Source organism: Oncorhynchus clarkii, chromosome 1, assembly GCF_045791955.1.
Source record: "Oncorhynchus clarkii lewisi isolate Uvic-CL-2024 chromosome 1, UVic_Ocla_1.0, whole genome shotgun sequence".
Lineage (NCBI taxonomy): Eukaryota > Metazoa > Chordata > Actinopteri > Salmoniformes > Salmonidae > Oncorhynchus > Oncorhynchus clarkii.
Window position 1 is genome coordinate 84786443 of NC_092147.1, and position 22356 is coordinate 84808798.

The 22356-nt window shown below is 46.3% G+C and overlaps 1 protein-coding gene across 1 annotated transcript; it reads left to right on the forward strand.

Annotated features, from left to right (window-relative positions):
• Positions 1–64: 64 nt before the first annotated feature.
• On the forward strand, positions 65–21187 carry LOC139418075 (SANT and BTB domain regulator of class switch recombination-like). Its single transcript, XM_071167250.1, has 21 exons — positions 65–541; positions 906–1057; positions 1688–1865; positions 5205–5295; positions 6012–6253; positions 7039–7097; positions 8564–8724; positions 8801–8887; positions 9116–9226; positions 10531–10654; positions 10760–10912; positions 12305–12447; positions 13663–13771; positions 14260–14292; positions 14560–14659; positions 17469–17557; positions 17639–17667; positions 17744–17817; positions 18013–18101; positions 20015–20106; positions 20218–21187. The coding sequence occupies exons 2-21, from the start codon at positions 908–910 to the stop codon at positions 20252–20254; spliced, it is 2151 nt and encodes a 716-aa protein (XP_071023351.1). The 5' UTR covers positions 65–541; positions 906–907; the 3' UTR covers positions 20255–21187.
• The last annotated feature ends 1169 nt before the right edge of the window (positions 21188–22356 follow it).

A 22356-nucleotide genomic window follows, 5' to 3' on the forward strand; every position in this document is an offset into this window, starting at 1 on the left:
TGCACCAGCTGCTGCACTGCGGCACCGGAAAAAGCGGAATCAACGCAACAATATTTTTTTTGGGGGGGGAGGACGTTACAACGACCGGCGGTTCGTTATCTAAACGTCATTACCGAGCGTTTTAGGGTGTTTCCATCCCGTATGCCATGCTGATTGAATGTCTTGTCTGTCCATCAACTCGTCCTCGGGATGATACTGCAGAGAGAGTGCCGCTAGCTCGGTAGTAGCATTAGCGTTAAACGTGGATGACGGCTACTGTACACCGGAACGTCCTATCATCCGGACCACAGAAGAATCAGCTGTCATCATTGAATCAGTAAGATGCAAGATAACCGTACAGGCAACTAGATACTATAATACAAACTTATTGTATTTAGCTTCTTGTACAGTGATGTGCACTATAGGTAGCTAGCTTGCTATAATAAGCTGTTGACAAAAAATGCCATTACATTTGCGTTGGACAGTTCGACTACAGCCAAAGGGGCCTTCCAAGGGACGACAAGCCATCCTTGTTACAAGAAGATAATCGACGTAGCCAAAAGTATGTGTGCGCTGTTCACCGCGTATGCTATTGACAGTCAGCTTTTCAATGACAACGGTGGGACAAAGTAGGAGAAGCCTATTCCAGAATTTGGTTTAGAGATGCTGTTGGTTGTCAAGGCTTTCTATACATGCTCTTGTTATTCTTATGTATCTATGTCAAGTAGACCGTCCCATTTACTATTGTCGATTGAAGAAACCGCAGCTTTCTGTGCGCATAAAGTCGCCTCCACCCTTGTATGATGGTGTCATATCACTGAGTCTACCTTTAACAGAATAATGCTCTGATCTCTCTCTCACCCTTCAGACGTAATAATGTCATATCACTGAGTCAACCTTGATCTCTCACCCTTACCTGCTGACAGACATGAGTCGTTACTGCACCCTGAACAACAACTTTCCCAATGACAACAACCTCCTGGCCCTGGACATGGTGCTGAGCTCTCTCTGGAGCATTCCACAGCCCATCAACTGGGACAACGTGGCCATGCTGGTCCCTGGCTTCACACCCAAGGAGGTAAGCTCTACATGCACTGCACATTGGGACAATAAACGTATTGATTGATTGAAGCTATAGTAGCTAACGGCTACAGTGCGAACCCGGGTCTCCCAGTCTGTAGGCAAGCTTGCTAACCACTGCGCCCACTAAGGAGAGATCGTAAAAGGCTATTAGCCTGGTCTGAGATCTGTCTGCGTTGTCTTACCAACTCCCTATGGTCACTGTGTGGCGTGACAGGGAGCCTCGAGGTAAGAGTTTTGAGCCAGTAATCTAAATTTAGAATCCTAGAGCCGACAAGGTGAACAATCTGCCGCTGTGCTCTTCAGCAAGGCACTTAACCGCAATTGTTCCAGGGGCGCTGGAAAATGGTAACCCTAGACTTGACCCCACGGTCCACGTCTGTTTCAGGGGGAGTTGGGATAGGCCAGAAACACATTTCCATTGCACTTGTACACGTGTGTCACATGATAAATAGAAACGCCCACCAATCTCTGTTGTCAGCTGTACTATAGCTTAGTTTAGTTTGGACTGCTGTTGAATGTTGTGCCGGGGTTACCGGAACCCAGATGATGTGGTCTGAGGGTTGTTGTTGTTATCATGGTATAGTAGTGACATGGTTGCCATGGTGATTGTCGTGCCTACCTTCAGTGTGCGCAGAGGTTCGAGGAGCTGAAGAGCACCGGAGGGTTCCATCACGTGGACGACCAATGCAACGCGCTGACGGCAGGAGGCTCCTCCCCTGTGGACTACATCAAATCCACACTATTGGACACCACGGGAGACGTGGGGGAGACGCGGACCAATCAGAGCTCCATCTCAGTGACGGGTGAGGCTGACTGGTGTTGATGTGCTAGTGCTTCTGTAGTGGTCTGGGGAACTATGTCTGTGATGATGAGCCTGCCTAGCGTAGTAGCTGCTGAGGGTCAGCCTGCCTAACGTAGGAGCTGCTGGGGGTCATTCTGAAAATGTGAAAATAGTAACACAATAAATAACAGAAAATAAGGCTAAATACAAGGAGTACCAGTACCCCTGTAGTATTATAATAATGAGACTATATACAAGGAGTACCAGTACCCCTGTAGTATTATAATAATGAGACTATATACAAGGAGTACCAGTACCCCTGTAGTATTATAATAATGAGACTATATACAAGGAGTACCAGTACCCCTGTAGTATTATAATAATGAGACTATATACAAGGAGTACCAGTACCCCTGTAGTATTATAATAATCAGACTATATACAAGGAGTACCAGTACCCCTGTAGTATTATAATAATGAGACTATATACAAGGAGTACCAGTACCCCTGTAGTATTATAATAATGAGACTATATACAAGGAGTACCAGTACCCCTGTAGTATTATAATAATGAGACTATATACAAGGAGTACAAGTACCCCTGTAGTATTATAATAATGAGACTATATACAAGGAGTACCAGTACCCCTGTAGTATTATAATAATGAGACTATATACAAGGAGTACCAGTACCCCTGTAGTATTATAATAATGAGACTATATACAAGGAGTACCAGTACCCCTGTAGTATTATAATAATGAGACTATATACAAGGAGTACCAGTACCCCTGTAGTATTATAATAATGAGACTATATACAAGGAGTACCAGTACCCCTGTAGTATTATAATAATGAGACTATATACAAGGAGTACCAGTACCCCTGTAGTATTATAATAATGAGACTATATACAAGGAGTACAAGTACCCCTGTAGTATTATAATAATGAGACTATATACAAGGAGTACCAGTACCCCTGTAGTATTATAATAATGAGACTATATACAAGGAGTACAAGTACCCCTGTAGTATTATAATAATGTGACTATATACAAGGAGTACCAGTACCCCTGTAGTATTATAATAATGAGACTATATACAAGGAGTACCAGCACCCCTGTAGTATTATAATAATGAGACTATATACAAGGAGTACCAGTACCCCTGTAGTATTATAATAATGTGACTATATACAAGGAGTACCAGTACTCCTGTAGTATTATAATAATGAGACTATATACGGTGGGGAGAACAAGTATTTGACACACTGCCGATTTTGCAGGTTTTCCTACTCACAAAGCATGTAGAGGTCTGTAATTTTTATCATAGGTACAATTCAACTGTGAGAGACGGAATCTAAAACAAAAATCCAGAAAATCACATTGTATGATTTTTAAGTAATTCATTTGTATTTTATTGCATGACATAAGTATTTGATACATCAGAAAAGCTAAACTTAATATTTGGTACAGAAACCTTTGTTTGCAATTACAGAGATCATACGTTTCCTGTAGTTCTTGACCAGGTTTGCACACACTGCAGCAGGGATTTTGGCCCAATCCTCCATACAGACCTTCTCCAGATCCTTCAGGTTTCTGGGCTGTCGCTGGGCAATACGGACTTTCAGCTCCCTCCAAAGATTTTCTATTGGGTTCAGGTCTGGAGACTGGCTACGCCACTCCAGGACCTTGAGATGCTTCTTACGGAGCCACTCCTTAGTTGCCCTGGCTGTGTGTTTCGGGTCGTTGTCATGCTGGAAGACCCAGCCACGACCCATCTTCAATGCTCTTACTGAGGGAAGGAGGTTGTTGGCCAAGATCTCGCGATACATGGCCCCATCCATCCTCCCCTCAATACGGTGCAGTCGTCCTGTCCCCTTTGCAGAAAAACATCCCCAAAGAATGATGTTTCCACCTCCATGCTTCACGGTTGGGATGGTGTTCTTGCGGTTGTACTTATCCTTCTTCTTCCTCCAAACACGGAGAGTGGAGTTTAGACCAAAAAGTTCTATTTTTGTCTCATCAGACCACATGACATTCTCCCATTCCTCTGGATCATCCAGATGGTCATTGGCAAACTTCAGACGGGCCTGGACATGCGCTGGCTTCAGCAGGGGGACCTTGCGTGCGCTGCAGGATTTTAATCCATGATGGCGTAGTGTGTTACTAATGGTTTTCTTTGAGACTGTGGTCCCAGCTCTCTTCTTCTCTTCTTTTACACAGGTAACGAGTTCAAACAGGTGCAGTTAATATAGGTAATGATTGGAGAACAGGAGGGCTTCTTAAAGAAAAACTAACAGGTCTGTGAGAGCCGGAATTCTTACTGGTTGGTAGGTGAACAAATACTTATGTCATGCAATAAAATGCAAATTAATTACTTAAAAATCATACAATGTGATTTTCTGGATTTTTGTTTTAGATTCTGTCTCTCACAGTTGAAGTGTACCTATGATAAAAATTACAGACCTCTACATGCTTTGTAAGTAGGAAAACCTGCAAAATCGGCAGTGTATCAGATACTTGTTCTCCCCACTGAACAAGGAGTACCAGTACCCCTGTAGTATTATAATAATGAGACTATATACAAGGAGTACTGGTACTGAGTCAATGTGCAGGGATACGAGGTAGTTGAGGTAATATGTACATGTAGTTAGGGGTAAAAGTGACTAGACAATCAGGATAGATAAGTGTGTGTGTGTGTGTGTGTGTGTGTGTGTGTAGGTAGGTAGTCCAGTGAGTGTGCACAAAGCCAGTGTAAAAGGGTCAATGCAAATAGTCCAGGTAACCTTTTGATTACCTGTTCAGCAGTCTAATGGTTTTGGGGGTCGAAGCTGTTCAGGTACCTCAGGTGTTCAGGTGCTCCGGTAACGAGAGAACAGTCTATGGGCTGGGGTATATAGGTCCTGGATGGCAGCACCACCCTCTGTAGCAGAGAGAACAGTCTATGGGCTGGGGTATATAGGTCCTGGATGGCAGCACCACCCTCTGTAGCAGAGAGAACAGTCTATGGGCTGGGGTATATAGGTCCTGGATGGCAGCACCACCCTCTGTAGCAGAGAGAACAGTCTATGGGCTGGGGTATACAGGTCCTGGATGACAGCACCACCCTCTGTAGCAGAGAGAACAGTCTATGGGCTGGGGTATAGAGGTCCTGGATGGCAGCACCACCCTCTGTAGCGTCGTTGTGATCGAGGGCGGTGCAGTTACCATACCAAGACTTGATGCAGCCAGTGAAGACGCTAAAGTTCTGTGTCCTATGTAGCAGGCAGTAAGATTTGAAGACTCTTCATGTCTGAATATCTAGGCTTTAGTTCAGGGTCAGGGTTAGTACACAGTCTTGTTTGGTGCCTCCACTCTCCAGGCCTGGCGGTGAACCCTTCCAGAGGAAGCTCGGTGGAGAAGGAGAGCAGGGAGTCTGCAGAGGAGGGCGAGAAGCCCCAGGAGGGGAAAGGGTGAGTGCCTGGTCTAACTACCGTCAAACAGAAATGCACTGTTAACCAGTCCAGCTCGTGTCAAGGTGATCAAAGAGTTTCATAGAGCAGGATCAAGAACTTAGTCTGCTAACAAATACTCAAATGTACTCTAAATACAAAAATCAAGAGTTATTCCTCTCTGTGTCTCTGTGTGTGTCTGCCTGCCTGTCTGCCTGCCTGTATCTCTCTCCCCACGCAGGCCCAATATGGTGATCCACGTGTGTGACGAGGCTGCCTGTCTGTATCTCTCTCCCCACGCAGGCCCAATATGGTGATCCACGTGTGTGACGAGGCTGCCTGCCTGTATCTCTCTCCCCACGCAGGCCCAATATGGTGATCCACGTGTGTGACGAGGCTGCCTGCCTGTATCTCTCTCCCCACGCAGGCCCAATATGGTGATCCACGTGTGTGACGAGGCTGCCTGCCTGTATCTCTCTCCCCACGCAGGCCCAATATGGTGATCCACGTGTGTGACGAGGCTGCCTGTCTGTATCTCTCTCCCCACGCAGGCCCAATATGGTGATCCACGTGTGTGACGAGGCTGCCTGCCTGTATCTCTCTCCCCACGCAGGCCCAAAATGGTGATCCACGTGTGTGACGAGGCTGCCTGTCTGTATCTCTCTCCCCACGCAGGCCCAATATGGTGATCCACGTGTGTGACGAGGCTGCCTGTCTGTATCTCTCTCTCCACGCAGGCCCAATATGGTGATCCACGTGTGTGACGAGGCTAAGAACCTGAAGCAGGACTTCATGTGTCCCCGTGACCTTCTGATCAACGAGATGCGTTACTTTGCCGAGTACCTCTCTGTTGACACCCAGCGCTGGGAGGAGGTGGACATCTCTGTGCACTGTGACGTGCAGATCTTCGACTGGCTCATGAACTACGTCAAGAGGCACAAAATGGCCGCCGATGGCAACCATGACAAACCCAAGCTCGGTAAAGAGTTGAATATCTGCTCTCGCATCATACATACTGTAGCTACATACACTACTATACAGTACTATACCATCACTTACCTGGGCGTGGCAAAGGATAACCATGGAGACCACAGTGATGTGTCCTCACTAATAGCGGTGTGCTTGTTGGTTGGCCTGGCAGTGTGTTTGGTCAGTATGTGGTGTTTGTTGGTTGTGTGTTAACATTGGTCAGTATGTGTTGTTTGTTGGTTGTGTGTTAACATTGGTCAGTATGTGGTGTTTGTTGGTTGTGTGTTAACATTGGTCAGTATGTGGTGTTTGTTGGTTGTGTGTTAACATTGGTCAGTATGTGGTGTTTGTTGGTTGTGTGTTAACATTGGTCAGTATGTGGTGTTTGTTGGTTGTGTGTTAACATTGGTGTGTTATGTGGTGTTTGTTGGTTGTGTGTTAACATTGGTTGGTTATGTGGTGTTTGTTGGTTGTGTGTTAACATTGGTGTGTTATGTGGTGTTTGTTGGTTGTGTGTTAACATTGGTTGGTTATGTGGTGTTTGTTGGTTGTGTGTTAACATTGGTCAGTATGTGTTGTTTGTTGGTTTTGTGTTAACATTGGTTGGTTATGTGTTGTTTGTTGGTTGTGTGTTAACATTGGTTGGTCACGTGGTGTTTGTTGGTTGTGTGTTAACATTGGTTGGTCACGTGGTGTTTGTTGGTTGTGTGTTAACATTGGTTGGTTATGTGGTGTTTGTTGGTTGTGTGTTAACATTGGTGTGTTACGTGGTGTTTGTTGGTTGTGTGGTTACAGAGCCCAGCAATGTGATCTCAATCCTCATCTCCTCCGAGTTCTTGAAGATGGACACGTTAGTAAGTGTTGTAATGGCGGGAGCTGGGGTTGCTATGGCAGTTCCGTACGTTTCGGGGGCCCCTGGTTTTCTGTTGTAGTTGAAGAACGAACGCAAAGTGGTTGAACTGAGGTTGGGGAAAAGGCTATTGGGAACCTTTTACAACAAAATAAAATATGTTGGACTGATTTTTGGCGAGGAGTGAATCCTCTCTTCCTCTCTGCTACAGTAAATGAACCAGCAAGCTCTTTGAATAAAATGGCACTCGCGAACAAAACAGAAAACCAATCAGCTAATAGGCTTCTCTCTTCACTTTAGTCTGAAACAGAAAACGAAGGGCCTTTGGAACGCTTCACTTCCTGTTGCATGGTTACAGAAAACGAAGGGCCTTTGGAACGCTTCACTTCCTGTTGCATGGTTACAGAAAACGAAGGGTCTTTGGAACGCTTCACTTCCTGTTGCATGGTTACAGAAAACGAAAGGCCTTTGGAACGCTTCACTTCCTGTTGCATGGTTACAGAAAACAAAGGGCCTTTGGAACGCTTCACTTCCTGTTGCATGGTTACAGAAAACGAAGGTCCTTTGGAACGCTTCACTTCCTGTTGCATGGTTACAGAAAACGAAGGGCCTTTGGAACGCTTCACTTCCTGTTGCATAGTTACAGAAAACGAAGGGCCTTTGGAACGCTTCACTTCCTGTTGCATGGTTACAGAAATGAAGGGCCTTTGGAACGCTTCACTTCCTGTTGCATGGTTACAGAAAACGAAGGGCCTTTGGAACGCTTCACTTCCTGTTGCATGGTTACAGAAAACGAAGGGCCTTTGGAACGCTTCACTTCCTGTTGCATGGTTACAGAAAATGAAGGGCCTTTGGAACACTTCACTTCCTGTTGCATGGTTACAGAAAATGAAGGGCCTTTGGAACGCTTCACTTCCTGTTGCATGGTTACAGAAAATGAAGGGTCTTTGGAACGCTTCACTTCCTGTTGCATGGTTACAGAAAATGAAGGGTCTTTGGAACGCTTCACTTCCTGTTGCATGGTTACAGAAAATGAAGGGCCTTTGGAACGCTTCACTTCCTGTTGCATGGTTACAGAAAACGAAGGTCCTTTGGAACGCTTCACTTCCTGCTTCACTTCCTGTTGCATGGTTACCGTTACAGTTGTTTTTAGAAGTGTAACATGTTACTTTTATTGCAAGTGACACAGGACTTCCAAGTCATTGAACAAACTCAATGACCTATTCATGTCAACCTGTCTTTCAGCTGTATACTGTACATGTTGACCTCTCATAGGTGGAGGAGTGTATTCAGTCACATGTTGACCTCTCATAGGTGGAGGAGTGCATTCAGTCACATGTTGACCTCTCATAGGTGGAGGAGTGTATTCAGTCACATGTTGACCTCTCATAGGTGGAGGAGTGTATTCAGTCACATGTTGACCTCTCATAGGTGGAGGAGTGTATTCAGTCACATGTTGACCTCTCATAGGTGGAGGAGTGCATCCAGTACTGTCACAAGCACATGAGTGCCATCGTGGCCACACCCTGCAACATGAACTGCATCAACAGTAACCTGGCAGCGGACATGTCTGACCTGTTCAGCCACAACGAGGCAGACGACATCACGGACAGAAAAGACAAGTTCAAAAGGTAGACCTAGTGATGTTGTCCTGGGAGACGGATCATTCTGCTTCAGCCAACACCTTTCTTTTCTCCCTTTCCTCAGTAAGTTATTCCAGAAGAAAATTGAGAGTCTCTTCGATCCTGACTATAAGAACCGGGACTCCCCAGGCAACGCATCAACTCTGTACAGGTGTGTGGCAGCTCTGGGATGCGCATCGGTCTGTCTTTCATTGGTCTTGTTCATTTGGGCACACAACAGAAAACATTTTGCATCACAAAACGAAAAATGAGCGTTTCTTACTGGCCAAGTGTAGGTAGATCCTTACCTGTTTGGTCTGTTTTCTTCTGTTTGGTTCCCAATGAATGCGACCTCATGTTAACCTCGCCTGACCACCGAACTGCAACTTGTCTTTCCCAGGTGTGGTCTGTGCCTGAAACTGCTGACCAAGGACACAGAGCGGAAGATCTCCTGCATCCCAGGGAAGATCAACATCAACCCTCGAGGAGACATCACCTACACTCACAGCAGGTCCTGTACCACCCAGTTTACACCTTGGTTGTGGGTTCGATTCCCTCTGTGACCACCCATAGGTCAAATGTAAGCGTGCATGACTGTAAAGGGTCTATCAGAGTACCACAGTAACACAGCAGTGTTCTAGAATATTGGACCGTTGTCGTTCATGCTTTTTGAGTTCTCAGCGCAGCTCAAGCAATTTCTCCAACTGTCAACACATTCCATTGAATAGAGGACGTGTACTGGAAAGTTGTTGGTTGAGATTTTTGGGGAGGTGCGTGTCCCCGCGGATGATGGTCTCCTCGCTGCGTAGCCATGTCACCATGGGACCAACACCTCTCAGCGTCTGTGGACTGTGATTTACGGATGTCGCTTTGGATAAAAACTGATGCTGTATTTATTTTTTTACCTTTATTTATCTAAGCAAGTCAGTTAAGAACAAATTCTTATTTTCAATGACGGCCTAGGAACAGTGGGTTCAGGGGCAGAACGACAGATTTGTACCTTGTCAGCTCGGGGGATTTGAACTTGCAACCTTCCGGTTACTGGTCCAACGGCAGGCCACCCTGCCGTCCCTACACTCTAACCGCTAGGCCACCCTGCCGTCCCTACACTCTAACCACTAGGCCACCCTGCCGTCCCTACACTCTAACCACTAGGCCACCCTGCCGTCCCTACACTCTAACCACTAGGCCACCCTGCCGTCCCTACACTCTAACCACTAGGCCACCCTGCCGTCCCTACACTCTAACCACTAGGCCACCCTGCCGTCCCTACACTCTAACCACCCTGCCGTCCCTACACTCTAACCACTAGGCCACCCTGCCGTCCCTACACTCTAACCACTAGGCCACCCTGCCGTCCCTACACTCTAACCACTAGGCCACCTTGCCGTCCCTACACTCTAACCACTAGGCCACCCTGCCATCCCTACACTCTAACCACTAGGCCACCCTGCCGTCCCTACACTCTAACCACTAGGCCACCCTGCCGTCCCTACACTCTAACCACTAGGCCACCCTGCCGCCCCTACACTCTAACCACTAAGTCCATGATCTATCACTACCTCTGGTCTGTAGGCAGAAGAGATGGGAGGTCCATGATCTATCACTACCTCTGGTCTGTAGGCAGAAGAGATGGGAGGTCCATGATCTATCACTACCTCTGGTCTGTAGGCAGAAGAGATGGGAGGTCCATGATCTATCACTACCTCTGGTCTGTAGGCAGAAGAGATGGGAGGTCCATGATCTATCACTACCTCTGGTCTGTAGGCAGAAGAGATGGGAGGTCCATGATCTATCACTACCTCTGGTCTGTAGGCAGAAGAGATGGGAGGTCCATGATTACATGACAGGACTGTATGAGGAGCTGAAGTCCTGGGTGCTGGTCTACTGGAGGATCTGGGGAACCATCAACCACCTCACCTGCTCCCACTGCCAACAGGTAGGGGGGGAGGGGGGGGGGGGGGGGGGCTGTTTGCGTGTATGCGTGCATACTCCAGGCATTGTGTAATGCATCCAGAACAAAACCGTGTGTGTGTGTCTCCAGGTGTTTGTGTGTGCGGAGCTGTCCCACTGTCGGTATCACCCAGAGGTTGTGTTGTACCCAGGCATGGGGACAGAGCAGGGCTGGCACGGGACGGGCATCTACCCCTGCTGCAACCAGAGGACGCTACGCTTTGACCCCACCGGCATGCCCAAGGTAGGACCACACTGACCCCACCGGCATTCCCAAGGTAGGAACACACTGACACACTGACCCCACCGGCATGCCCAAGGTAGGACCACACTCACACACTGACCCCACCGGCATGTCCAAGGTAGGAACAAACTGACCCCACCGGCATGCCCAAGGTAGGACCACACTGACCCCACCGGCATTCCCAAGGTAGGACCACACTGACCCCACCGGCATGCCCAAGGTAGGACCACACTGACCCCACCGGCATGCCCAAGGTAGGACCACACTGACCCCACCGGCATTCCCAAGGTAGGAACACACTGACCCCACCGGCATTCCCAAGGTAGGAACACACTCACACACTGACCCCACCGGCATGCCCAAGGTAGGAACACACTCACACACTGACCCCACCGGCATTCCCAAGGTAGGAACACACTGACCCCACCGGCATGCCCAAGGTAGGACCACACACACACACTGACCCCACCGGCATGCCCAAGGTAGGCCCACACTCACACACTGACCCCACCGGCATTCCCAAGGTAGGACCACACTCACACACTGACCCCACTGGCATGCCCAAGGTAGGAACACACTCACACACTGACCCCACCGGCATGCCCAAGGTAGGACCACACTCACACACTGACCCCACCGGCATTCCCAAGGTAGGACCACACTCACACACTGACCCCACCGGCATTCCCAAGGTAGGACCACACTCACACACTGACCCCACCGGCATGCCCAAGGTAGGAACAAACTGACCCCACCGGCATGCCCATGGTAGGACCACACTCACACACTGACCCCACCGGCATGCCCAAGGTAGGAACACACTCACACACTGACCCCACCGGCATGCCCAAGGTAGGAACACACTCACACACTGACCCCACCGGCATGCCCAAGCTAGGAACACACACTGACCCCACCGGCATTCCCGAGGTAGGACCACACTCACACACTGACCCCACCGGCATGCCCATGGTAGGAACACACTCACACACTGACCCCACCGGCATGCCCAAGGTAGGACCACACTGACCCCACCGGCATGCCCAAGGTAGGACCACACTCACACACTGACCCCACCGGCATGCCCATGGTAGGACCACACTCACACACTGACCCCACCGGCATGCCCAAGGTAGGACCACACTGACCCCACCGGCATGCCCAAGGTAGGACCACACTCACACACTGACCCCACCGGCATGCCCAAGGTAGGACCACACTGACCCCACCGGCATGCCCATGGTAGGACCACACTCACACACTTGGAGTTGTGAGGTGACCATGCTTTGAATAGTTTCCATCTCACACAATACATATTTTACACATTTCACACTTGAATCTTGTCAAAACGGTGTCTGTCTGTCTGTCTGTCTGTCTGTCTGTCTGTCTCAGGGCTGTAAGATGCGGGACCACATAGTGAATGCGTCAGACAGTGGAGACCACCAGGTAAACTCAGCCCAGACCAGACTGCTCAACGACCTGCTACTACACAGAGAGACGGTGTGTGTACCCAACACACCCCTACCAGAGACAGGGTAAGAGACAGTGTGTGTACCCAACACGCCCCTACCAGAGACAGGGTAAGAGACAGTGTGTGTACCCAACACGCCCCTACCAGAGACAGGGTAAGAGACAGTGTGTGTACCCAACACGCCCCTACCAGAGACAGGGTAAGAGACAGTGTGTGTACCCAACACGCCCCTACCAGAGACAGGGTAAGAGACGGTGTGTGTACCCAACACGCCCCTACCAGAGACAGGGTAAGAGACAGTGTGTGTACCCAACACACCCCTACCAGAGACAGGGTAAGAGACAGTGTGTGTACCCAACACGCCCCTACCAGAGACAGGGTAAGAGACAGTGTGTGTACCCAACACGCCCCTACCAGAGACAGGGTAAGAGACAGTGTGTGTACCCAACACGCCCCTACCAGAGACAGGGTAAGAGACGGTGTGTGTACCCAACACACCCCTACCAGAGACAGGGTAAGAGACGGTGTGTGTACCCAACACGCCCCTACCAGAGACAGGGTAAGAGACGGTGTGTGTACCCAACACGCCCCTACCAGAGACAGGGTAAGAGACGGTGTGTGTACCCAACACGCCCCTACCAGAGACAGGGTAAGAGACGGTGTGTGTACCCAACACGCCCCTACCAGAGACAGGGTAAGAGACGGTGTGTGTACCCAACACGCCCCTACCAGAGACAGGGTAAGAGACAGTGTGTGTACCCAACACACCCCTACCAGAGACAGGGTAAGAGACGGTGTGTGTACCCAACACCCCCTACCAGAGACAGGGTAAGAGACGGTGTGTGTACCCAACACACCCCTACCAGAGACAGGGTAAGAGACGGTGTGTGTACCCAACACACCCCTACCAGAGACAGGGTAAGAGACGGTGTGTGTACCCAACACACCCCTACCAGAGACAGGGTAAGAGACAGTGTGTGTACCCAACACGCCTCTACCAGAGACAGGGTAAGAGACAGTGTGTGTACCCAACACCCCCTACCAGAGACAGGGTAAGAGACAGTGTGTGTACCCAAAACACCCCTACCAGAGACAGGGTAAGAGACAGTGTGTGTACCCAACACACCCCTACCAGAGACAGGGTAAGAGACAGTGTGTGTACCCAACACACCCCTACCAGAGACAGGGTAAGAGACAGTGTGTGTATTTTTGTATCTTATGGTAGGTTTTGCGTTTTAGTGATACTCCCCTGTTCTCTCTCTGTGTATCTGTGTGCCAGGCCTGTAGACTCCCCCTCCAGTGGGTCAGAGAGAGGGGAGCGGGTACTGGACTGTGACATCCTGGTAGAGCCGGGGCTTCTGGGACTTCAGAGAGTAGAGGGCACCACCGTGAGTTTACAACAATTTATCTATTTATCCAGGCAAGTCAATTGAGATCTAATTCATACTTGCAACTAGAATGATACGTTTTAAGAAACTTTAGTGTGTTTGCTCAAACTTGTCTATTTACAATGACAACCTGACCTCATTGATAGTCCTATCTGGCTACACATCTGTCTACTAGCTACATTACTACAGAACATCTGATTTTTAAACCTAACCACACTGCTAACCCTAATGTATAAAATCAAACAAACTTTAAATTAAGGCCAAAAAGCACATTTTTTGTTTTAAAGAATTTTTACAATATAGCCAATTTTGACTTTACAGCTGGCCCATCTTCAGAAATCACTCAGTTCTGCCTCCAGGGCAAGATTGATGACAATAAACGTCGACCTGCGCTTGATTTGTGGAGTCATAGATATGCTTATAGTCTAACTCAACCTATTTCAAATAGATGGACTCTCGTCCAACTAACTCAACCTATTGCTTTGCAGTTTTCCCTGTTGAAAAACTGGAGCCGGCAACTGGTAAGATCAACGTTTACTGTTTCCAAATGTAACTGTGCTGCAGTGTCCGTGTCTGTTTACTTGTGTTTGTGTGTATATATGACGTAACATATCACAGTAGTGACATAGTATACCTTTGTACCACCAGAAGCCTGAGGGCCAGTCTGTTTGTGCTGTCATGCCAACTCCTCATGCTTAGTTAATGATCAATGGCGTTAGTCTAGACACCAAACAGATCTGGGACCAGGCTATCTAAACCCTGATATGCCCTCCTTTGCCCTGTGTCAGAGGCAGCAGACGCTGCTGTCTGAGGATGAGGAGTATACCACGGGGTCAGAGGTCACTGAGGATGAGGTGGGGGATGAAGAGGAGGCCAGCAAGAAACAAGGTAGAGTAATTAGGCTCTCTAATTGGTTTATACTCTAATTGGAAAAACTGTAATGGCTGAGAGGGATGAGGCAAAGGAAATAGCAAATACGTCTGACAACACAGCAGACTGGCAAACATAGAAATCACATAACTAAACAAAAAGAAGGAACTATACCATGAAAAAATAAATAAGTACATTTAATGAAATTCTTGGCAAAAAAAAGTAACCTCATCTGTCATTGAGGCAGAGGACTTGTTCATAACAAAACCCTTTAATATTACCAACCACTTTAATATTACCAACCACTTTAATATTACCAACCACTTTAATATTACCAACCACTTTAATATTACCAACCACTTTAATATTACCAACCACTTTAATATTACCAACCACTTTAATCACTTTGTTGTTGACGAGATTAGCAAACTTAGACATGACTTGCAAATAACAAATGCTGAGCCTTCATATTCACGCATAACGGACCAAAGACAAGCACTGTAGTTTTCAGTTCCACAAAGTGGGTGTGGAAGAGGTGAACAAAATGGTTGCTAATCTATAAATAAGGACAAACCACCTGGTACCGACTACCTGGACGGTAAATTGCTAAGATTTGCAGTGGAATACATTGTGACTCCTGTTGGCCACAGCTTCAATTTAAGTCTAGAAGACGGTGTGCCCTCAGACATGGAGAGGGGGGCAAAGGTCATTCAGCTACCCAAGAATAGCAGAGTACCCTTTTAATGGTTCAACCAGCCGATCAATCAGTCTGTTTAGAAGTGCTTAGCAAACTTTTGGAAAAAATTGTCTGACCAAATACAAAGAAATTTTACAGAAAATTAATTAACAACAGACTTTCAGCATGCTTATAGGGAAGGGTACTCAACATGCTTGGCACTGACACAAATGACTGATGCTTGGCTGAAATAAATTGATAGTAAGAAGATTGTGGGAGCTGCTCTGTTCGAATTCAGCGCAGCCTTTGATGTCATTGATCGTAACCTATTGCTGAAAAAAAACGTAGGTGTAATGGATTTGCATCCTCTGCCTTATTATGGATCGAGAGTTACCTATCGAATAGAGCAGAGTTTTCGTTAATGGAAGCCTCTCTCATGCAAATTCAGTTGACCGTGGTGTTCCGCAGGGCAGCCGACTAGGGACATTATTGTTTTCCATTTTTACTAATGACCTTCCACTGATTTTGAATAAAGCCTGTGTGTCTATGTACGCTGACGACTCAACCGTATACACGTCGGCTGCAACGGTAAAATAAATAACTGACACCATTAACATAGAGCTCCAGTTAGTTTTAGAACGGGTAACTAGCAATAGGCTGGTGATAAAAAATCAACACATATGTAAAGCAGTGTTTTTGGGACAAATCACTCTCTCAACGCTAAACCTCATTTAGATTTATTATTGAATAATGTGTCGATTTAGCAAGTTAAGGAGACTAAACTGCTGGGTGCCACTCTACATAGCAAGCTGTCATCAAAACATATAGACTCACTGGTTGCTAAAATGGGAAGAGGTCTGTCCGTGATAGGGCGTTGCTCTGCCTTCTTGACATCTCAGTCGACCAGACAGGCCCCAGTTTTGTGGCACCTGGACTACTGCCCAGCTGTGTGGTCATGTGTGGTGAAGGACATACATAGGTCAATTACAGTTGGTCCAGAACAAAACAGCAAGTATAGCACATCGATGGTCACGGAGGGCAATTGGCGGCATGTATGTTACTGACAATCTCTCCTGGCTCAAAGTAGAGGAGAGTTTGACTGCATCACTATTGGTCTTCGTGCGAGGTGTTGAAGGTACAGAACTGTCTGTTCAAGCAGTTGGCACATAGTTCAGACACTCATCGGTACAACCAGAGATCTCTTCACAGTTCAGACACTCATCGGTACAACACAAGACATGCAGCCAGAGATCTCTTCACAGTTCAGACACTCATCGGTACAACCAGAGATCTCTTCACAGTTCAGACACTCATCGGTACAACACAAGACATGCAGCCAGAGATCTCTTCACAGTACCCAGGTCCAGGACAGAGGCTGGGAAACACACAGTATTAAATAGAGCCATGACTACATGGAACTCTCTGGTAACCCAGGTAACTCTAGCTAGCAATAAAACCAGATAAAGAACACCTTACATCACAAAGGGGCCTGTGAAGAGACACAGTCATTTCATAAATATTGTATTGTAATTGCACAGTACTATGTATTAGACCTAGATATGGTGTGTATCTACTGATATGTAGGCTATGTGTGATGTTTTAAATGTAGTTCAGTCCTTTAATAATGTTCTGTTCTAAGTATTATGTCATGTCTCGTGGACCCCAGGAAGAGTAGCTGATACTTTGGCAGCGCCTAATGGGGATCCTATTAAATGCCAATTAGCAAAGAGGCTTTGAAACGGGGGATATATATAAATTGTGTCCTCTCTCCTCACCTAATGAAATCCAATTGGATGAGAAGGTCAGTGGGGAGGGACCTCTGACCTCATCTAATGGGTTTTTGAGAAGGAGGCAAGGATGCAAGGACACAAATCGAGATTCTCCCGATGTCATAAGACCACACTGTGTGTCATGATGAATCCCCACTGTGTTTATTGAAATAAATCAATCTAAATGAAGGTGGGAGTAGCCCACTATAGCCAGCAGGTGGCAGTGTCGTATTGGTACATGGGCTGCTCATTTTGAAATTGCATTGGGTTTGTGGACATCTGTCTACAGCTGTGAACTATCAGTTGTAAGTGAATCATGAATGTGTGTGTACACTGCTTATGGTTGTAACCACATATGGGTTTTCTATGTGTTCATTGTTAGCTGCTAAGAAGGCCAAGAAGTTGAGCAAACCTTTGAAGAGGCAGATGTCCTCACCCAATTTCCATCGCAAAGAGAAAGCAGTGGAGAAAGTGAGTGTACTTCACTCGCTTACCTGAGACTTAAATAATTGCAATTTTCTTACTTTTCCTAATTCTGTTGGTTGTTTACAGACCCCTTCGAGGGACAACACTCCATTCAGGTGAGCTCAACTTCATCAACTACACGCTTATTCATCCATTTCACCACTGTGTCTCTGAAATGGTTTGTGTTTCCAGAGTGAGTGCCCAGAAGAGTAAATGGGACAGCTCTCGCTCCATTCGCTACAACCAAGACGCCCAAAGAGAGGAAGGTAACACAGGCCTCAGTTAACTTTGTGTGTGTTCCGATAGTTGTGTGCATTCTAATTGTTCTCTCCCCCCCCCTCTCTCCCCCCCCCCCCCTCTCTCTCTCTCTCCCTCCCCCCCCCCCCCCTCTCTCTCTCCCCCCCCCCCCCCCCCCCCCCCCCCCTCTCTCTCTCCCTCCCTCCCTCCCTCCCTCCCTCCAGACCAGCGGCGTATGGTGGAGATCATTGGTCATCTGACTAAGATTAGGTTCGGAGATCAGGAACAGAGGAAGTCCAAGGACACTAAAGACGTGTGTTTTACTGAGTCGATTACAACTTTATTTTTAGTAGGGGATAAAACACTAGAAAGTTGAAACTTCATTTACATGTGTATAGTGTGGTTGTCACTGGTGTACCCCCCCCTGTTGTGGTTGTATAATGTGTGGTTGTATATGTGTGGTTGTATAATGTGTGGTTGTCACTGGTGTACCACCCCCCTTGTTGTGGTTGTATAATGTGTGGTTGTGGTTGTATAATGTGTGGTTGTATAATGTGTGGTTGTGGTTGTATAATGTGTGGTTGTATATGTGTGGTTGTATAATGTGTGGTTGTATAATGTGTGGTTGTGGTTGTATATGTGTGGTTGTATAATGTGTGGTTGTATATGTGTGGTTGTATAATGTGTGGTTGTATAATGTGTGGTTGTATAATGTGTGGTTGTGGTTGTATAATGTGTGGTTGTATATGTGTGGTTGTATAATGTGTGGTTGTGGTTGTATAATGTGTGGTTGTGGTTGTATATGTGTGGTTGTATAATGTGTGGTTGTATAATGTGTGGTTGTATAATGTGTGGTTGTATAATGTGTGGTTGTATATGTGTGGTTGTATAATGTGTGGTTGTATAATGTGTGGTTGTGGTTGTATATGTGTGGTTGTATAATGTGTGGTTGTGGTTGTATAATGTGTGGTTGTATATGTGTGGTTGTATAATGTGTGGTTGTATAATGTGTGGTTGTGGTTGTATATGTGTGGTTGTATAATGTGTGGTTGTGGTTGTATAATGTGTGGTTGTATATGTGTGGTTGTATATGTGTGGTTGTATAATGTGTGGTTGTATAATGTGTGGTTGTATAATGTGTGGTTGTATAATGTGTGGTTGTGGTTGTATAATGTGTGGTTGTATAATGTGTGGTTGTATAATGTGTGGTTGTGGTTGTATAATGTGTGGTTGTGGTTGTATATGTGTGGTTGTATAATGTGTGGTTGTATAATGTGTGGTTGTATAATGTGTGGTTGTATAATGTGTGGTTGTATATGTGTGGTTGTATAATGTGTGGTTGTATAATGTGTGGTTGTGGTTGTATATGTGTGGTTGTATAATGTGTGGTTGTGGTTGTATAATGTGTGGTTGTATATGTGTGGTTGTATAATGTGTGGTTGTATAATGTGTGGTTGTGGTTGTATATGTGTGGTTGTATAATGTGTGGTTGTGGTTGTATAATGTGTGGTTGTATATGTGTGGTTGTATAATGTGTGGTTGTATAATGTGTGGTTGTATAATGTGTGGTTGTATAATGTGTGGTTGTGGTTGTATAATGTGTGGTTGTATAATGTGTGGTTGTATAATGTGTGGTTGTATAATGTGTGGTTGTGGTTGTATAATGTGTGGTTGTATAATGTGTGGTTGTGGTTGTATAATGTGTGGTTGTATAATGTGTGGTTGTATAATGTGTGGTTGTGGTTGTATAATGTGTGGTTGTGGTTGTATATGTGTGGTTGTATAATGTGTGGTTGTATAATGTGTGGTTGTGGTTGTATAATGTGTGGTTGTATAATGTGTGGTTGTATAATGTGTGGTTGTATAATGTGTGGTTGTGGTTGTATAATGTGTGGTTGTATAATGTGTGGTTGTATAATGTGTGGTTGTATAATGTGTGGTTGTGGTTGTATAATGTGTGGTTGTATAATGTGTGGTTGTATAATGTGTGGTTGTATAATGTGTGGTTGTATAATGTGTGGTTGTCACTGGTGTACCACCCCCCTTGTTGTGGTTGTATAATGTATGGTTGTGGTTGTATAATGTGTGGTTGTGGTTGTATAATGTGTGGTTGTATAATGTGTGGTTGTGGTTGTATATGTGTGGTTGTATAATGTGTGGTTGTGGTTGTATAATGTGTGGTTGTGGTTGTATAATGTGTGGTTGTATAATGTGTGGTTGTTCCAGCGTGCAGCAGGGATCTACTCCAGGCTAGAGGCCCAGTTCAAGTCCTCCTCCCAGGCCAGGGGACGACAGAGTGGCCCTGAGAAAACCCTCAGGTACGTACTTACACACACAGTGTCTCCCCCTACCTTCCTCTGTCTCCCCCTACCCTCCTCTGTCTCCCCCTTTTCTGAATTAGTTGTCCCCCCTTTCTTGTCTTCTTTTAGAGTGAAGCCACGCTTCAGCCAAGCTCGAACCACATAGATATTGGAAAGAGGAAGACAAGAGGGAGAAGAGGAGGAGGGAAGGAGGAAGACAAGATGGAGGAGGGAAGGAGGAAGACGAGGGAGAAGAGGAGGAGGGAAGGAGGAAGACAAGAGGAGGAGGGAAGGAGGAAGACGAGGGAGAAGAGGAGGAGGAGGGAAGGAAGGAAGGAGGAAGACAAGAGGAGGAGGGAAGGAAGAAGACGAGGGAGAAGAGGAGGAGGGAAGGAGGAAGACAAGAGGAGGAAGGAAAAGGGAGAAGAGGAGGAAGAGAGGAAGAGAGCAGAGGAGGAAGAGGGAGGAAATCAGTGGAGCAAACTGACCCAAATGGGTACTGGCAACCTGGCAGCAGCTAACCCTCTCAACCCCATCTTGCTCCAATGTGTCCCTGTTAAATATTTGTGCCTGTATTCATAAAGAGCCTAAGAGTAGGAGTGCTGATCTAGGATCAATTTGTCCTCTTAGAATGTACTGAATGGACAGGGGAGACCTGATCCTAAATCAGCCCTCCTCCTCTGAGACACTTGATAAATACAGGCCCTGGTCCTGCAGTGGTCGTCTTTAGTTCAGAAGGCCTGGTTTTGCCGTAGGCCTTTCTAGCCCACTTAGAACCCAGTCTAGAACCCAGTCCAGCCCGTCAGCCTGACTCAGGTGACTTTGTATCGATCACATCTCCTCCTACCTCCCATTAACTCTATATTACAATGCAATAGGTCACCTAGGTCTAAACCTGTACGCCATAGAATATAATAGACTTTAACATAGAAGCTACCTTGTGGTGAGTAATAGGAGTGGTGAGCAGTAGGTAGATGATGGTTTAATGAAATGCCCGTTGTTTCTATATCTGTCTGTGTTGGCCGTATCGCACACTACTGGGACTAAGAGGACATGGGTGGACGAGGCAGTCAGAAATTAAAGTTACATTCCCACCATTTATCTGTGCCGAGCAACTTTTCTGTGTCTTGCATGAGGGTGCAGGTTCATGTGGGGCATTTCGTTCAGTTCAACTACTCTCCATTAGATGTCATTATATCACAGAAGAAAATCAATCAGTTATTCTTTGTTCGTGGTAAGTTCTGTACACAGGTCATTATAGTGGGTTCCCAGAGTGATGCAGCGGTCTGAAGAACTGCATCTTAGTGCTAGCGGCGTCACTACAGACCCTGGTTCCATTTCCAAGCTGTATCACAACCGACCGTGATTTGGGAGTCCCATAGGGCAGCGCACAATTGACCCAGCGTCGTGAGGGTTTGGCCGCGGTAGGCCGTCAGTTAATTGTTTGTGGTAAGTTCTGTGCACTGGTTATTATTAAAATGCCATTATTGTCCATTAGATGGCAGCATTGTCTTTCACATTGACAACAGAACAGTTTCTGCCTGTCAAATCCACTTTACCCCACTGACCCCACCAAGGACACCTACCTCACCTAGATTGCATGGCATTTTTTTGACTATTGTTTGTGCTGTTCATTCGGTCCGTCTTGCCCTCAGAGAAAGAAAATTAGAGACAAAGGGAGAATATGGGCTGTTGATAAGAAGGGTAACGCATATTATTAAAACCTCTAGGTCTTTTATTTAACTAGGCAAGTCTAGTCAAGGTCTAAGCCCTTAAATCTCTATATCTACTAAGCGAACATATGGAATTGTTTTAAGGTGGATCATTTAGCCATTTTGATTTGGAATTTTAGGATGAATATATTTTTAAAATCATTTTATGAAACATTGCTATAGCCAATAGAAACGCAATGAATAACACATTTGTACATGGGCAAAACAGACAAGTCATAAAATGTATAATCAGGTTGAAGTGTCTGTCCTATATCTCTGAGAGAGAAGAAAACTCTGGGAAATAAAACCAGTAGAACCATGTTGGGTCACGTTGTTCATATTAGTTTGTTACAGAAACGGTTGGGGTTTTATAGATCATTTCGTGAAGATTTTATTTTCCGGATCCTCTCATGTGTAGAAAAAGACTGCGCTCACAAAGCCCCGTGTTGTGGAATAGGCGCAAACTTTATATCGGACGAAAGAGGGGATCGAGCTGCAGCCACTACAAGAAACGGCAAGTCTAGTTTCAACACAAAAGTTGTTCTTGGAAAGACGA